This window comes from Durio zibethinus, chromosome 3 (assembly GCF_047325235.1).
Source record: "Durio zibethinus cultivar Kanyao isolate XHJ-2024 chromosome 3, ASM4732523v1, whole genome shotgun sequence".
In the NCBI taxonomy this organism is placed as follows: Eukaryota; Viridiplantae; Streptophyta; class Magnoliopsida; order Malvales; family Malvaceae; genus Durio; species Durio zibethinus.
Genome location: NC_143164.1, coordinates 37,721,762 through 37,739,013, shown reverse-complemented (window position 1 = coordinate 37,739,013; position 17,252 = coordinate 37,721,762). Strand labels below are relative to the sequence as shown.

At 34.2% G+C, this 17,252-nt stretch overlaps 1 protein-coding gene across 5 annotated transcripts; it reads right to left on the bottom strand.

Annotated features, from left to right (window-relative positions):
* Nucleotides 1-33: 33 nt before the first annotated feature.
* Nucleotides 34-9,810, bottom strand: LOC111283771 (DNA-directed RNA polymerase 2B, chloroplastic/mitochondrial-like). 5 transcript variants are annotated; one of them, XM_022872389.2, is made up of 19 exons: nucleotides 8,637-9,810; nucleotides 7,350-7,565; nucleotides 7,125-7,258; nucleotides 6,950-7,016; nucleotides 6,616-6,674; nucleotides 5,924-6,041; nucleotides 5,638-5,751; nucleotides 5,290-5,421; nucleotides 4,787-5,203; nucleotides 4,118-4,168; nucleotides 3,956-4,026; nucleotides 2,913-2,997; nucleotides 2,550-2,702; nucleotides 2,306-2,380; nucleotides 2,101-2,190; nucleotides 1,911-1,958; nucleotides 837-951; nucleotides 652-755; nucleotides 34-561 (listed from the first exon to the last, which is right to left on the bottom strand). In XM_022872389.2, exons 1-19 carry the CDS (start codon nucleotides 9,573-9,575, stop codon nucleotides 451-453), a joined length of 3,099 nt encoding a protein of 1,032 aa, XP_022728124.2. In that variant the 5' UTR covers nucleotides 9,576-9,810; the 3' UTR covers nucleotides 34-450. The 5 variants fall into 5 exon arrangements, 2 of the variants coding, with proteins under 2 accessions (XP_022728124.2, XP_022728127.1); XR_016341117.1 differs by lacking the exon at nucleotides 34-561 and adding an exon at nucleotides 1,454-1,669 and having other exon boundaries at nucleotides 735-755; XR_016341118.1 differs by lacking the exon at nucleotides 34-561 and adding an exon at nucleotides 1,454-1,607 and having other exon boundaries at nucleotides 735-755.
* Between the last annotated feature and the right edge of the window lie 7,442 nt (nucleotides 9,811-17,252).

The window sequence follows — 17,252 nt, the reverse complement described above, 5'->3', positions numbered from 1 at the left end:
AATTACACATTATGTTAGTAATGTACAAAAATATAGTAATTTAATCTTTCATGACATTACCTGAAAAAAGGATTTCAATAGGGGCGATTGTCTCCCTTGTTAATCTGTCTCTGAAATTACATGCAACTGTACAAGTGTAGCCAATCCTCCTAGTTCCAGAGAATTTAACAGCAGCTTTGAAGTCTCAATAACATGAACATCTTTCACGTTATATACAAAGTGTACAGCATCAACTCACTGCTGGGATTTCTTTTCTATTAGAATTTAGCTCTTTTGTCGATTGTACATTCGGAAGCTGAGAGAACAGTAAGAGGTAGAACAAAGCATGGGGTTGTTCGAGGCTCGGATGAAGAGAAGCCAAGACATCAGATCTGTTGAAGAAGAACAATGAGGTAGCACCAAGCATGAGGTTGCTCGAGGCTCGGATGAAGAGAAGCCCAAGACATGAGATCAGTTGAAGAAATAGGGTGATTCCAACACGTCTCTTAGATCAAAATCTCCCCGTTCAGGTAAGGGAGGAAAAGACAATGTAGGGAAAGACTGCTGAAAGCTTTCCAACAACTGAAAAGGTTAAAAAAATTATGGGATGATAAAGAACATTGAATATTTTTAAATAATATTTACTTGGGGTATATTTGGATAGACACTTACATTCTCCAGTATTGGTGTTTCATAGAGTTCAACAAATTTTTCTCTTAGTATCCTGTTCATTTTATCCACATCACTTGCATGCGTCCAATATGAATCATGAACTCCTGTAAGCATTAGTCAGCGTAGTAATTTGAAATTGACCATAAGAATGAGGTATCGAAATACAATGAAATCAACTGCAATACCTGCAAAGGTTAAGCCTGCCTTTTTACAGGCAACTGCAGTCATCATCATATGAGATCCATCTAGAGAGTGAACAAAATTTGGAGAGAAAGCTGTCCTCTGTCGTTTGACCATAATCTATAGCAGAAAATAAATCATCAGGTTTAACATTTGGGGCATAGGCAAGTATAACCATGTCAATAAAAGGTCCAGCTACCAGGCAAACTTCACCACAAAGTCTATTATAGCTTAGCGTCCTCAATAAGATGAAATGAATGTACATGTGCATTAAAAGAGTTAAGAGTGAAGCTAGAAAGTTGACAGTGAAAACATCGTATGGAGTTCCAAAATAGCTGAAGATTGGCATAGTGATTGTCATGGCCAATCAGTCCCATGGTTGGCCACCTAAATGTGTGTGTGCACGCGCGGAAGAGTGTGTGTATAGAAAAACTTGATAAGAAGAATTCATATAGTGCAATTTCAAAAGTCTTAAATTTATTAGTGTGCAAGTTAAACTCTCAGTCCTACTTTATGCAAAAAATATAGAGTTATAAGATAATGTCCATAACAATATAATATATAAACATCCAATTTCCACAAGAAATAGTGGGATAAGCAAGCAGGCTCATTGTGCCTGTACCTTTTTTAATAATCAGTATCATAACAATTAAGCTATTAAACATAAATTAAGAAAAATGATTTTTGCATCTTGTAAAATCTGCTTCCCATCAAACTCCTCAAGCATAGCGTAACATCCCATTCTCTCTTGCATTTTTCCTTTTCCTCTCTTGGCACTAGCATGAAAATTTGATAAAATCAAATGTTTAGCCCATTGCAGCACGAAACGCTGGTTCATCTATGATAAAAAAAAAACACTCTGAGCTATATCTAACCTAATAGTGTAACTTGAGCTACCTTTTACACTAAAATCGTGTGATTCTGGGACTAGCCCTTTCAGTCATAAGAGCAGCTTGTCTTAGAATCTGGTTTGACATGCTGCATACAGTGTTTCACCGAAGCTAGGGCATGCGGATTTCAACAAGTAATATCTAAAATATACAAAGTATAAACCAGAAAATTGCGACAGGTAAATGTACCTTTTCAGTTTCACGTTGCAGTGTTAAAACCTGAAGAGAAGTTTTTACCTGCCAATTTAACAGAAAGAAGCTAAATGCTCGAAATTGTATTAGTTTCTTAAATTTAATACAGATATTAGCAGATTCAGATCTTTTTTGGTAATAAAGATATTAGCAGATTCTAAGTTTCCACAAACATTCTAAAACTCACAAGATGCCTTCCAAATACTCGGTATGGTTGTACAACAGGAAGTCCAAGTGGAGTTGTCCAGCTGACTGGCTGATTTTCAGATGCAATTATCTGTTCATATTCAACATTTCAAGCTAAAAACCATCCAATAAATTTAAATTATGTAGCAAATGGTAGCATGGAGAACTACTGGGCAGAAAGAAAATACATAGGGTGGGAGACACACCTTTGCACATTCACCAAGCCAGTTCATGATAGCACGTGCAGCTTGAAACATCTCTCCTAAGGCAATTAAGGTTGTCTACCCCACAAATAAATTAGATTTTATCATTAAATTGACAGCACACCCCACAAATTAATTATATTTTATCATTAAATTCACAATACAGGTGAGAGTGTAATTTCATAAAGTGGGCCCATATTCTTGAAACTAATTGAAGCTAAAGTAGCGGAAGTCCAGCATTCCTTACCTTAGCAGCATAACAAGAAGCACCAAAGAGCTCTTTGTCATCAGTGATTACATCACGTTCCTTCAACCTCCTCTTGATTTGATCTCGTGCACCAATGTAAGTTACACCATAGACTGAGGTCATCACTGTCTGCTTCACCAGTTTCCTATCCACCTAGTTAATATTTCCAGCCATCAGAATAAACTACCACATAAACTAGCTACCCGTCAAGATGGAAATTAACTCAGCAAGTTGCCAATGCCATACTTGCAACATGAATGATTAAAATGCACAAGAAAGAAACAATAATAGTACAATGTTTCTGACATCTCTCAACTAGACTAATGTGTTTGTCAATATCATATAAGGAGAGTAATGGAATACCTGGTTAACCAATGCTTTTGCATGCAATGCATCTCGAAAAACTGCAGGATCCTTCTGTGCATCCCTCCGCATGATATCAAGTACTCTACATTCAGAATATGGGTTTTTTTTTTTTTTTTTGTTATTATATTGTTATATTAAACTGATTAAAAAGCATTCTGTCATCCAAAATACATATAAATCGTAAAACATAAATCCAGCAGCTCCCAACAAGATCAAGATCTGGATACAGCTATTCATTATATAGCATATAATACGTGTGAATGCTATTATTATTTACCAGACACAGGTGACAGCTTACATTTGGCATTTCAACTGTTGCTTATTTTCAAGGATTGCACAACCCAATAAACTAGAATCCCTGCTTGCTATGAATTATGATTGTCCAAATGTATTAAATTAAACACCTAATATGCATACAGGTAATATATAGAATGTGATAAAATAGAGTTTATGACCTTTTTCCCTGAGTCTCCTAGTTGGCAAACACAACAGGGAGGCCTCCTCTATAAAAACCAGCAATTCTATGTTTCTCAACTTAAACCTGAAACTTAATTATCCCTGTCGTTTGAATGGAATGAAGGCTTATTAGGTTATCCACTTGACTCACAACACATCATTGACTTCTAGTTCTCAATAAAAGCAAGTGCTTAGTTATGTTTTATTTCCATCTTCAAATAATTTGCAAACAAATGGAACGAATGGAAACACTAAATAACCCCCTCTCCCTTTTCCAATCTCTTATATATATAATATTATATAAATATAAAATTATGAGTTCGAAGCCCTTGATTTAACCATGCTATTTCCCTTCTCAAAATCATAAATAAAAGCTGAAGAAGAATAATAACTTTATCTGAGTTTCTTCAAAAGGACACTCCTAGAGAATAGTTTTTGGTTTCATTTCTTAAGAGGTGAGTGGGGAAAAGTGCAGTCAAGAAAAGACTTAATTCGATAGCTCACCCAGACATGGCCATCTCAAATCGGACGATCAGGATCAATCATTAATAGGCTTTGTGTGAACCAAGAGAAAAATGGCTTACCTAGCAGCTATTCCTGAGTACACGTCTGCTGGTTTCTCACCTGCAACCAGATTGACCGCAGCTGCCCCCAACTGGAAATTAAATTTTCAATACAAAAATTATAAGCAGAAACAAACAGGTATAACAACTTCAATCATAATTTCTTATTGAAAAAAAGGGTACCTTGTCTCTTCCAAGTGCAGCATAGTGTTGTAAACCATTGCAAGAACCATCCTAGAGGAAGACAAGAAAACAGACAGGAAAGGAATCAGCTTATGGGCTAAAAAAAGAGCAAGCAAATTCTGAAAGATGCGAGGAAAGAAGAATTGTCACTACATATAAGAAAGGAGGTAGGATACATCATCCATTGAATGAAACCCAAACTGAAAATATTCCCCATTCTAAGTTAGTATTGGTTTCAATAATATGAATCAAACTGAAGCGACCATTTTAGCTAGTCAATGAACAGCCCAGTAGAAAGGAATCATCATTGAAAATAAATTCCATCAATTTAGATATTGAAAACCTTGAGAATAATGAAAATCACAGGCACACTTTTATAGACATATGCATGAAACTGTTTGATATTCCATCATGTAGCTCAATTATATGTTTTGTTCATGTGTGTGTGTGTGCTTACATATATGTCTTTATGTCTATCAACAAAGTATGCATGTCTATATGGCATAAATATGCATAAAGATATATTCTAACAATCTACAGATGAGCTATTCAATTCATCAATTAGTGCCCCTAATAAATGATCATTGTCTAATAATCATGTAGACAAAATGTAGGAGCAACATTTTTTTTTTTTTGGGGGGGTGGGGGGTTGGAGACAAAAGAAAGTACCTGATGCACAGGTATATGTGAAAGAAATGTCTCAGGAGAGGAGCTTCTCAAAGCTTCAGTGAGATTAATGCACACAGCTAAGCACTGAAATGGATCTTCTGCTTTTAACCACCATCGCCTTCCTTCAAGTGGTTTGTCTGCAGAGTCAAATATGTCATCCAGATGATTCTCAGTGAAAGCCAATCGACCCTCATGAGACAATTTGTCCACCCCGCCAGCGTACAGATTTGCAAGATGTATTTTCAGCCAGTGTAAGCCTGATCTTCCAAGAGGGTGACCCTCTGCAAACTCCAAAATACCCCGACAAAGATCTGAACCAAGATGATTCAAATACGGGTGCATGGGATACGCACGCCCTCGAAAGTCTACATTGTGAGGGTAATAAAAACCTTCTTCATCTTTCATTTTCCGAGCTACCTGTTCACAGTTTTAAAGAGTTGGGATAAGTCTGGTTTATAAAAATACTAATATACTAGCAGTATATAAAGGCAAACAGATCTTACAGCAAGTTTAAGCTCTACGTCACAACGCTGTGAATGCCTCTCTCTGTTTTCCTTTTTCACAGATTTGACTTTCCACTTCCACTTCCTCAGCAATGCTTCATCCTCACTATCTGGCTTCTCTGGTAAGGGAACCTGCAAGATTTGATGATAAGAATTTCCGCTTGTCAGGGAATCAAAAGAAATGGAAATGGAACCAAACTGAATTTAACTTCATCCCCACAAACCATAAGATATACAGCACAGTAAGTAGACAAAAGTGCCTTGTGTTAAAAAAATTCAAAAAAAGGGGGGAAAATCGAGAAAGAAATACAGTTACTCCAAAAAAAAAAAAAAGATACAGTAGCTCACATCATTGCGGTCCACCAAATCTGCAAGACGGCCTCCACTAGTCCATATTCTATCTACAACACTAAGAATCCGCTTATTTACCCTCCATTTGGTATATCCAAGTGTATCCAGAGCCTAGCAGGTTATTTACACAAATCATCAAATTCTTGGAAAAACGCAAGTAAGCAAATGAAATATATATATATATATATATATAAGTGCAACCAATTGAGCCAGTAGTCAGGTACTGACTTCCCATTGCTGAATACCATCAGGTTAAGATCAAACAACAAAAAGAATTTTCAACCTCAAAGACTTTTTCTAGCTGCTTCCCAGGAGTTCTCCTGACAGCTTCGCGTTGCTGTTTAGCTCCATGTGTGCGCATAATGTAGGAAGGTAAGAATAAGTATGCTCCCCTGTCATAACTGCAAAGGACAAAAAGATAGCAGTTACCCACATGGTATATAGAATATTAACCATCTTACCAGCAAAAAAGAAAATTTTGCAAAACAAATAAATAAAAAGAAATGCCAAGTTTTTTGAAATACTATAGTTGAACCTAGTTTTTATCCAGTAAAACATGTCATGGGATAACGGTCTGTCATAAAAAATTGTAGACTTTGTCATTCAAAAATGCTCAGAACATTTCCTTCATACATTTTACTTTATCTAGAACACAAATGATGTATAATCAAATTTGCTAGAATGCCACCAAAAATTCTATAGAAAAAAAATAAACAGACAATCTCCGTCACCAGGAAGTAGTAATAGTTAGCATCTTAAGCCTGTAATGCTGGTTAGCCATTACTACTAGTCTGTAACAGGCAACGCCAATCTTAATTTGACCTCTCATTAAGTACCTCAAATTTTGAATACTTATACCGATCTGTAGCTGTATCTTCTTGGAACTTGAAGACTAGCTTTAATGCAAATTATCCAAAACCTCAATCCAAGGGAAAATCAAACTATAATCTTGACATGAAACGGAAAATAACATACCCTGTCCACTTGACTGGGGGCACCAACATTGGCATATAAGGCATTACCATGTGCTTTGCCTGTGTGAGAAAGAATCAAAGAACAATTTTATATTTCCTTCTGTGATAGATTTGAAAAAAGAACATTTGCAACTAGTGCATGGTACCACTTATCCTCAGTTCACAACACAGACAACAATAAAATGAGAAAGAAGGATGGGAAACTAAACTGTCGCTTAAATATTATATTCTAGATTCTAGTTTACAAGTCATCCTATCAGGAAATTTTACATGGATCTAACAACTTAAATAACAAAGGAATAACAAAATGTAATATATTATGCCCATTTACTTACAGTTCTCTCCAGCCCTTTGCGAACTAGTGGGTCACATTCAATAACACCATATCTTCTGCCAGTTTTCCTGCAGAAAGAATGCCCAAAAACAGCAATTTGAAATGATTATAACTATATTTGAAGTTATCACTGAGAGAAAGGGTTAGCCTAACCAAAGACAGAAATTAGTCCTCACTTGTTTTCTTTTACTACAGTTTTGAAAGAATGCCGAAATGCAGGACGAATATCTGGTGGACAATCAGCTAACTGATCAGCTGGAGGCTGTATATAAGCACTTTGCGTCAATAACTCAATAAGATGGCTTCCAACCTAGGGCAAAAAGAGCATAGATCACAATTTTAAAAATCAGATGATTAATGAAAAAGTCATTTTTTTACAGATTACATGAAATTAGAAGGACCTTAGCCTTAGCATCCTGGTTCCAGGGTTTTGTGTCGTCCTGCCCCTCCACTATCTGCCTCACAGCTGGTAGCTTTTGTTTCTTTATTAAATTGGTTACCTTTTTCCTCAACCGCTCTTGTACCTTAATTGCAGCATCAGATTCATCGTCTTCATCTTCATTCTTTTTGTCAACCTTTTTTTTCTTTGTTTTCTCCAAGAACTTGTGTATTCTAACCTAACCGTGATAGAAATGCTTATCAATTAGTTCTCAATTTCAAAGAAAAAAATAGGGTAGCTCTGGACTAACAGAAGCAGGTCTAAAGAATACCGCATCATCGAGAGTCACCCAGGTAAAAATGAAAACAAAAAAGAAAATGCCAAAGACAAATGCATCATTGGAGTCCAAGCCCCATAAAACTTGCATTACCCATGAGATGATATGTGTGTATATGGATTTAAGTAACATGGAAAAAAGAAGAGAGAGCGAGGGAGAGAGAGATGCCATCATGCACCATATGGAAAAAAAGGTACAAGATTTGAAAGTCATGACTCATGAACAAAGGTAGCATGTAAAAACACAGAAAGTCCAAGTTTGAAAAAAAAAATGCAAGTATCTAACTTTGGTGTGTCTGATATTGTTATCACAATATCGAATAAAAAACTAGTGTATTTGAAGGATAGAAAATGGCCATCTTTCAAATGCTTTTGTTCTTTGCATTTTTAAATGGTTAAATAACCCCAAAACTCAGGCAATCTTAAATTTCAAAATAAATTGTCAACATATATCAGATGAGAGAATTTGTTAACTTCAAATTTAAAATAACCAAACATCTTAACCATGCCAAAACATAAAGGTTTAGGATATTCATCTTAACCAAATATTTAAACAAACACAATACAGCACCCTTCTTTTATTTGGAACAAATAGATCAAAAAATTTATTGCTTGCAACACCACAATATTTGAGTTAATTACTGTTTAAGTCAGCCTTTCTAGCATCCCTTCAGCTTTTGGTTTGCCATTCTAATAACTCATGATGCATTTAATTCTTTTTGGGTTCTATTTTTCTCACTGTGTCTATGTCTTTATGAGCTTACTTTCTATTGTCTATATCACTCGGGTTTAACCTGAAATAGCTATCACGCATAAATTTATTCACCTAAACATCTGGTAAAGCATTTTGTCACACATGAAACAATAGGCTTTCCATCATCTGAACCTACATAGCCAACTGTCTTAATTTCGAAGAAAACCAAATATAATATTAACACAAATAAAGAGAAAAGTGATATTCAATCTCACCCACCTCCTGCTCAATGGCATCACCTATCAGGCAAGCAGCCTGCACAACCCGAGCGCAGCCATGTTCCCCTCCAGTCATCAGCAGCCCCACCAACTTATGCATTGTGATAACCGCCGTCATATCAGCAGGCAACTGATCCAAGTAAGCGGCATAACCCGCCCTAAGTTTCCCTGACCTATACAACTCTTGCTCCTTAATAATAGCATCACGAAAAGGCTCAAACCAGCCAAGAAACAAAGACTTCATGTAAGGCAAATTGGGTGCCAATTTATGCTCACACATATCCATCAAAAGTTCCCTATACTCATTAGCAGCTTGTTCCCATGCCTCAGTCTCAATCTTCACTTGCCTGCTTCTCAATAACCGATATTTGCTTTCCCCCATTCCTCTCTCTATTATTTGGCGAATTCTACGCCTATTTCCATTCTCTCTCCTACCTTCTTTCTTTATTTCATCCAACAATTCTTTAATTTCTTCAGCAACAGACACATCCTCTTCAACATCAGTCGATGAAATTGCCTCTGCCACACTCGCATACCCTCTTGGGCTCAACCCACTGCACCCAATCTCATTCCTCCAAAGCCCAAAACTTGGCTTCCCTATATACTTCTCATTAGCTAAAACCTCACCAATTCTTCTACCTCCCATATCAAAAGACCTTGAGTTTGAGCAAAAAGATCCAAACTTTAAACCCCAAAACGCTGATTTCTCATGAAAAATTGAATCATGAGAAACAGCCAGAAAGATATAAGTTCTGGGAAACCATTGAAAACTATGGGTTCTTCTTGAAATGGCATGTTTAGCTATGTTTCTCCACATAACTTTGGAAATCTTTAGAGGGTTTTGGTAAAGAGTTGTGGGTTTATTATTATCAAAGGGAATAAAGTGATCGAATCTGTCTAAAAGATTAGAAGAAATTAATGGTGTTTTGATGATGGACATCAAAAGTACAAACAAATAAAAGGTGAAATTGAAAATGAAGCGCGAAATTTTAGATTGGTCAAATTTCAAGACAAGAGAAAATGGGTTTGAGAAAAGCAATGTTCGAAGAAAAAAAAATGGTAGAGAAAGGGAAGCAGTAGCCGCCTTAAACCCTCCTTAAACCTTGTCTGAGTGTAAAGATTTTATTTTTTTCAGCTTTGTTGTGCTTCGATTGCCCTATGGCAACGAAGGCGGTGTCTGTCATGTAGAAATTTTAGGGCCTTGATATGCAAAGAAAAATGGAGATCACGGCAGTGCCAACTAACAATAAAGAAAGCCCAAGTTTATCCCAAAAGGGGGAATATAAGAGCCCAACTTTTAGGGTCAAAATGATGCTCAAATTGGATCTCAAGTCTATTATCTAAGGCCTGCCATCAGTTTAGGGAGTTGAAAGCTGACCAGCACCGAGAAATCCGTTTTTTTTTTTTTCTTAATGGTAATAGTATTGAATAATTTAAAGATTAATATTACTATGAGTGATAATGACTAGGATCAATTCAATTTTTTTTAAATAATATATAATATTATAAATTTTATGGGTTTAGTTTATTGGTTTTTAAATCTATTTTTTTTGTTTTTATATAATATTTCAATATAATTTTTAATACATTTAAATAAATTTATATATAAAAATTATTTTTGTTTTCTAAAAATTTAAAATATGAATAAAAACTAATGAAATATATAATTCGGTTTGATTTATTGTTTTTAATATTTCAATCTGAAATTTGATCCGAATTCAATATATACATTTAATATTTGAATTTAATTCAAACCAAATAAAAAATTCAATCCGAATCAAATTAAATATTATAGTTTCGAATAATTTTTTTTAAAGTTTTTTATCCCTAAATATTACAAAATTTTTAATTATTTATGTTTCAAATTTTAGGTTTTAAAATATTATATTTCCTTTAAAATTGATTACATGACAAAAAAATTAATGACAAGCTTCATTTTAATGATAAGTTATAGATTATTATTTTAAAATAAAAATAAGTATTCACTTGCAATTGTACATGACAATAAATACTAATATACTTAAAAGATATTACCAATTAAAATATTGATATATATTTAAAAAGAAAACATTTATCTACAAGTTAAGGATATTGAAACAATAATAATAAATTTATATACATGTTATGGAATCAGAGATTTAATCCAAATCACTTTTCTAAAGTGACATTTCTAATTACTAGTAATTATGAAATTTAAGTCTCATTATCTATAATTTTTCTTTTAGTCCTTAGATTATGACTTTATTTGTACAAAATAATAAATCATATATATGATGTCACTTCTAAAAAAAAAAATTACACCACTAGTCACCATCCATCAATTTTCTAATTACTTAATAGCTACATTATATCAAAATCTTCAATATCATATTTTATGGTGTTTTCGAACTGATTTTTTTCAAAATCATTAGGCGATATAAAACCGCAAAACTAAAATATTAATTTTAGTTAGTTTGCATTATACAATTTTAATTAGTGAAAATATAAAACACATATATGGCAATAGAAATTAAACGACATGTAAATAATTGTGGGTTTGCTGTTGATGATTTTCCAAATTAAACAAATCCTATATATATATATATATATATCAACGGCGTTGAGCTTCTCCATTCGTAAAGTCTATTATCTTAACCTTAACAGTTATTTTTAATATTTCATCCTCGTTGACAATTTTAAATATCGAGATGTCCTTACATTTGAATTGGATCTATCATGCTCTTTGACCTCACTTTTGGATTTTCTACAGTATATTTTGCCAACTAAATTAGATTTTGGCAGTCAAGTAATTCCCGTGGTTGGCTTTTATCTACACATATTTCATTGATCCATATATATAATTTAAAATATGATCGTAAACTTTTTTTTTTTCATTCTTTTATCAATCATTAATAAAAATTTAATTATAAAAATTTACCTTCCATGATTCAATTTATTATAAAATTTTATCTTCCATGATCCAATTTTAAGAGAAGAAATTTCAAATTTTCTAAGAGCCTCGGTGTTTTTAATTTTGTTTAATTTATTTTCCATTGCTAGCAATGCTAAAATAACACTGACATCAAACTCTTAATCAATCTTTATATATATTTTTTCACTCAGCTGAAAAAATAATTTTATTAGAATAATGTAAAATCCATGAGCAATGCTAATTACAATGACACAAGCCTTTTTGATATTTCTGTTGGGCTAAAAGCCTCCTATCCAATCATACAAGCGGAAGCAAAATCAAATAATAAATCAAATACATAACAGACAACAATTTAACGTGATTCGGTCTAATCAACCTACATTCACGGATAAAAAACAAGATTCACTAGTTGTAAAGAATTACAAACATACATCAAATCATCAATCTCACTTAACAATGAATACTCATACGACACTCTCAATATCCGCTAGTCTTATAGAGTATTCTCAACTCAAACAAATAAAAATCCAAACCTTTGTGCACGCTTTCAATATAATCAAACACATATCCATATGCTTCCATATATCATATCTATGTAGACCTTCTCAATCTCCTCTAGTCCACTTACAAACAAACATACACACCCATAAAATGTATGTAGACACCCAATTGGGTCCGGGCCCAGATCAATTGGGCCTGGCCCAAATGGGTAAGGCCCATTTCAATCCTGTATTTTTTTTCTTTTCTTTTCTTTTTCTTCTTTTGTATTTTATGTATTATTATTATGTATATCTTTGTCTATTTATTTTTATTTAGATTAGATTTATATGTATTGTATGTATATAGTTATATATTTATTATTATTATTATCTTTTTTTTTTTTGTAATATATTTTTGGGTTTATCTTATGTTATTTTTTTTTATTATCTGTTAATTTTATCTGATTTTTTTTTCTGAATTATCTGATATTATTTTTTTATTTTTATACTATCATATCTTTTGATTATCTAGTATTTTTTTATTTATTTTGATTTTAATTCTGGATGGCTAAGATTCAAAGTTGAAGAATCCCACTCTGGAGGGGAATTCAATCAGAAGAGTCCAGTTGGATTCAAAGACTGAATTCCCGTCCAAGGAGGAATTGGGATTGATCAAGAACTCCTGATCAACCCCTATAAAAGGGACCCTCTGGAACAATGCTGAAGACACAGAAAACAGGAAGCAAAGCTACTGATTTGAGAGAAAAGGAGACGTATAAGAAGCTAGGAAAAGTTTAGGAGTGGTCTGGGAGTGAGAAAAAATTTTTAGAGATTTTTTGGCGAAAATTTTTTCTGGAAATTTCTGGAAAATTTCCAGAATCCGGCGAAAATTTCGGCGAAATTTGAATTTTCCGGCAACAATTCCGGCGAACATTGAAGTTTTCGACGACCAGTCCAGTTTCCGGCGAAGAATCCCAGGAACCGGCGATCTTCCGGTCAACTTCCGGCGAAATTTCGAGATTCCGGCGAAAATTTCCAGAATCCGGCACCGGTGTTCTTCAGTTTCTAGAGAGAAGGGAGAGAAAAAGGAAGAAGAGAGAGAGAGGGGGATGAGCGTTCTGCCGAAAAACGGAGGAAGGTGCCTTTTATACCCTCCCAAAACGACGTCGTTTTGGCCTTAAGTAACCCAGAGGATCCGCGCTTTTTGTCGAACCCGACCCGACCCGAGCGTCGACCCGCTTTCTGACCCGCGCGTGCCAGCCCCCCTCCGAGCCGAGCCGAGCCGAGCCAAGCCGCCAAGCCGCTCCCCCTAGCCGTTTTCTCTTCCTTGAGCCGAGCCGCGATCCGAGCCGCTCCAGGTTTTTTTTTTTTTTTATTTCTTTGTTTATTTGTTTATTTTTTATTTATTAGATTAGGTTTATGTAATATTCTTTTTATTTATTTTTTATTATTTTATTTTCTTTAAATAAAAATAAAAAAAATTCTAAAAAAATATATTTTTAGGGAAAAGTTGAAAGTATCAATTTTCCTTAGAAATAAATTTCCAAAAAATTTTTTTGGGGAAAAGTTGAAAGTATCAATTTTCCTTAAAAGAAAAAATAAATTTCCAAAAAATATTTTTGGGGAAAAGTTGAAAGTATCAATTTTTCTTAAAAGAAAAATAAATTTTCAAAATAAAATATTTTTAGGGAAAAGTTGAAAGTATCAATTTTCCTTAGAAATAAATTTTCAAAAAATATTTTTGGGGAAAAGTTGAAAGTATCAATTTTCCTCAGAAATAAATTTCAAAAAAAATATATTTTTAGGGAAAAGTTGAAAGTATCAATTTTCCTTAAGAATAAATTTCCAAAAAAATATTTTTAGGGAAAAGTTGAAAGTATCAATTTTCCTTAGAAATAAATTTTCAAAAAATATTTTTGGGGAAAAGTTGAAAGTATCAATTTTCCTCAGAAATAAATTTCAAAAAAAATATATTTTTAGGGAAAAGTTGAAAGTATCAATTTTCCTTAAGAATAAATTTCCAAAAAAATATTTTTAGGGAAAAGTTGAAAGTATCAATTTTCCTTAGAAATAAATTTTCAAAAAAAATATTTTTAGGGAAAAGTTGAAAGTATCAATTTTCCTTAGAAATAAATTTTCAAAAAATATTTTTGGGGAAAAGTTGAAAGTATCAATTTTCCTCAGAAATAAATTTCAAAAAAAATATATTTTTAGGGAAAAGTTGAACGTATCAATTTTCCTTAAGAATAAATTTCCAAAAAAATATTTTTAGGGAAAAGTTGAAAGTATCAATTTTCCTTAAAAGAAAAATAAATTTCTAAAAAAAGTATTTTTGGGGAAAAGTTGAAAGTATCAATTTTCCTTGAAAATCAAAATTTCAAAAAAAATATTTTTGGGGAAAAGTTGAAAGTATCAATTTTCCTTAGAAATAAATTTTTCAAAAAAAAAAAGGTTTTTGAGGAAAAGTTGGAAGTATCAATTTTCCTTGAAAATCGAAATTTCCAAAAAGTATTTTTGGGGAAAAGTTGAAAGTATCAATTTTCCCTAAAAAAAAATCATTCTTTTCTTCTTTTCTATCTTAATTTTGATTTTGTTTTTTTCTTTAAATAATCCGACGACGGAGCCTCTATAAGTGAAACAGTAGTTTTTCTTGCATACTCTTGAGGTGAGGGAATTTTCTCAATTTTCTGCTAAAAGTATTAGAGTCAATGAGAAAAGTTTCCAATAATTAATTACTTGGTAAAATTTTAAGGCTTTTGGATAACACAAATTCAAGCTGGTACCATCTTTTGATGGGCGTTGTGAGGGTGCTATAACCTTCCTCACACGTAACCGAACTCCCGAACCTTGTTCTGGTTAGCAGACCTGAACCTATTCTTCTAGGGACCCTTAAGCTTAGGTGTTCCCTAAAAGGACAGATTCCATAGGTGGCCAATCGCACCTAGACAAAAAAGATTGGTGGCGACTCCCTAAAAGTCAATGTCTAGCGATAGATCCTCGGATCTAGACGTTACGACAGCTTGGCGACTCCACTGGGGACTTTGAGAGTCAGGCCAACAAATAATTTGTGTTATCCAAAAGCCTAATAAAATTGAACCATTTTTGTATATATGTGTTATTATTCATTCCTGTTTATTTATCTTGTTAATTATGTCATTCATGTGCATGTGCATAACATGAGCTCTACACCCGAGCTCCGTCCCTCTAGGAGGGAGTAAAGTACCTATTGCTTTCGTGAGGTCTAATGCCTCCGCAGTGGCTAGCGAAATACTCCCACTCAAATTGAACCTTTTTCGCTTGTAGCCTGTAATGGGTGAGGATTAGGGTGCCTTACTAGTCTGTGATGGACAAGGATGTAAGGAACAATTTGAGGACCTTTAGACTTTGACCCTAAAACCACATATAGTGAACCTTAAGAATGCCTAACCTATAGATAGAGCTATCACTCTTCCTTTTTAGAATTGACCAAAAGCATAGGATTCATCCCTTTTACTTTGTGTGATGTGTGATGTGTAAAATTATTTAGTTATTTGTTCTTTTTCTGGGTATACTAACCTTTTTCTTATTTCTTTTGCATTGGTTCATACGCATATCATAAGGTTGCATAAAAGAACATTTGCTTGAAAAACGGTCTTCAACAAATTTTTTTCATGGACACCAATGAACGCCTAGTTTGCTCTTCATCAGTATTAGCACCCTGTGGAACACCTAACGAAGTAAGGGCCCTATCAGAAAAGACTCAATTGAGGATGGGAGATTGCTTGCCAATTGGCTATGAGTCTACTCTGTCTCAAGAAACATCTGTCCTCCTCAAACAGAATAATTTAGAAGATTTGGTTGACATCTGGAAGAAGATGAGTCTGTCAAGACAAGAGCAGTTTTGTCAGAAGCATGGGCATATAGCACACCTTCTAGCAGTGGCTGTTGATGATCAACTAATTAGAGCTGCAACACAATTCTGAGATCCTGTATACAGGTGTTTTATCTTTAACGAAGCTGATATGACTCCCACCATAGAAGAATATTCGGTCTTATTGGGTTTGCATCTAAAGACTCCTGACAAGATATATGTCAAAAAATATAAGTCAGGATTTCGTAAAAGTCTGGCTCAACTCATGGGGATAGACAAGGAAGTTGTAGATTCTCATACAAAGAAGAAACAAGAACAGGTTTGCCTACCTTGGAAGTTCTTTCATGAGTTTCTGATGCAACACATCAATGAAGAACGAGGGTTAGACATATTTGCCTTGGCTATATACGGACTGGTGATCTTTCCAAAAATTTTGGAACATATTGAGATAGCAGTGATTGATTTCTTTGAGAGTGTGATCAATGGCTGTAATCCTTCAACGGTAATATTAGCAGAGACTATCAGATCTTTGAGTTATTGTCGTCGAAATGGAAGGCGCTTCATAGGATGCATACAGCTATTGTACGTGTGGATGAAAAGCCATTTTGAACAAGGAAATGGGGCTTTCTCGAAGATTTATATCCGTAATCGCTTTCCGATCAAAGAGTTCTGTCAAAGTGGGTGGTCAAAGCAGAAGTCTAAACAAGAATGGATAACTTTCTTGCAAAAGTTGGAAGGTGCCAGAGTGAGATGGTTAGTCCCATGGATGAATCGAGAGCCTATGTTATACCAATGTGGAGATAGTACAGTGGTTCCACTTCTGGGTTTATGGGGAGTGACGAATTATGCACCGCTCTTAGTGATGAGACAATTGGGGGGAGAACAATTTATTCCTATGACCTATGGGCTTCATCAGTTAGATTTCTCTTATAGTGAGCCTAAAGCATTTCAGAGGATGAATGGGATGATCAAAGCATGGAAAAATCCCCAAAGAGTGAGTCCTGGACCATTCACTGAAAAAGTCACTCCAGGTTACTTGGTTTGGAGAACAAAGAGAAGACAAGAAATGGTATTCACTTATGAAGTCCTTCAACCACCGACAGAAGAAAAGCTTGAAGAGATACCATCAGAGTTAGAGCTGGCAACAAAAGAATTTGAATTTGAAAAGATCAAGTTAAAGAAAGAGATTCAAGAACTTCAAGAAGAAAAAGCCCAGTGGAAAGGTAGAGCTGAAAATTATGAAGTTAAAGTTCATAAGATTGCTAGAGAACGTGATGCAGCTACTGAAGATCTAGCAAGGTTACACCAGGAGCATAAGAGGCTATGTGTGAGAGAAAGGGCCAAAGGGATAACCATTATCGAGCTGACTGAGGAAAA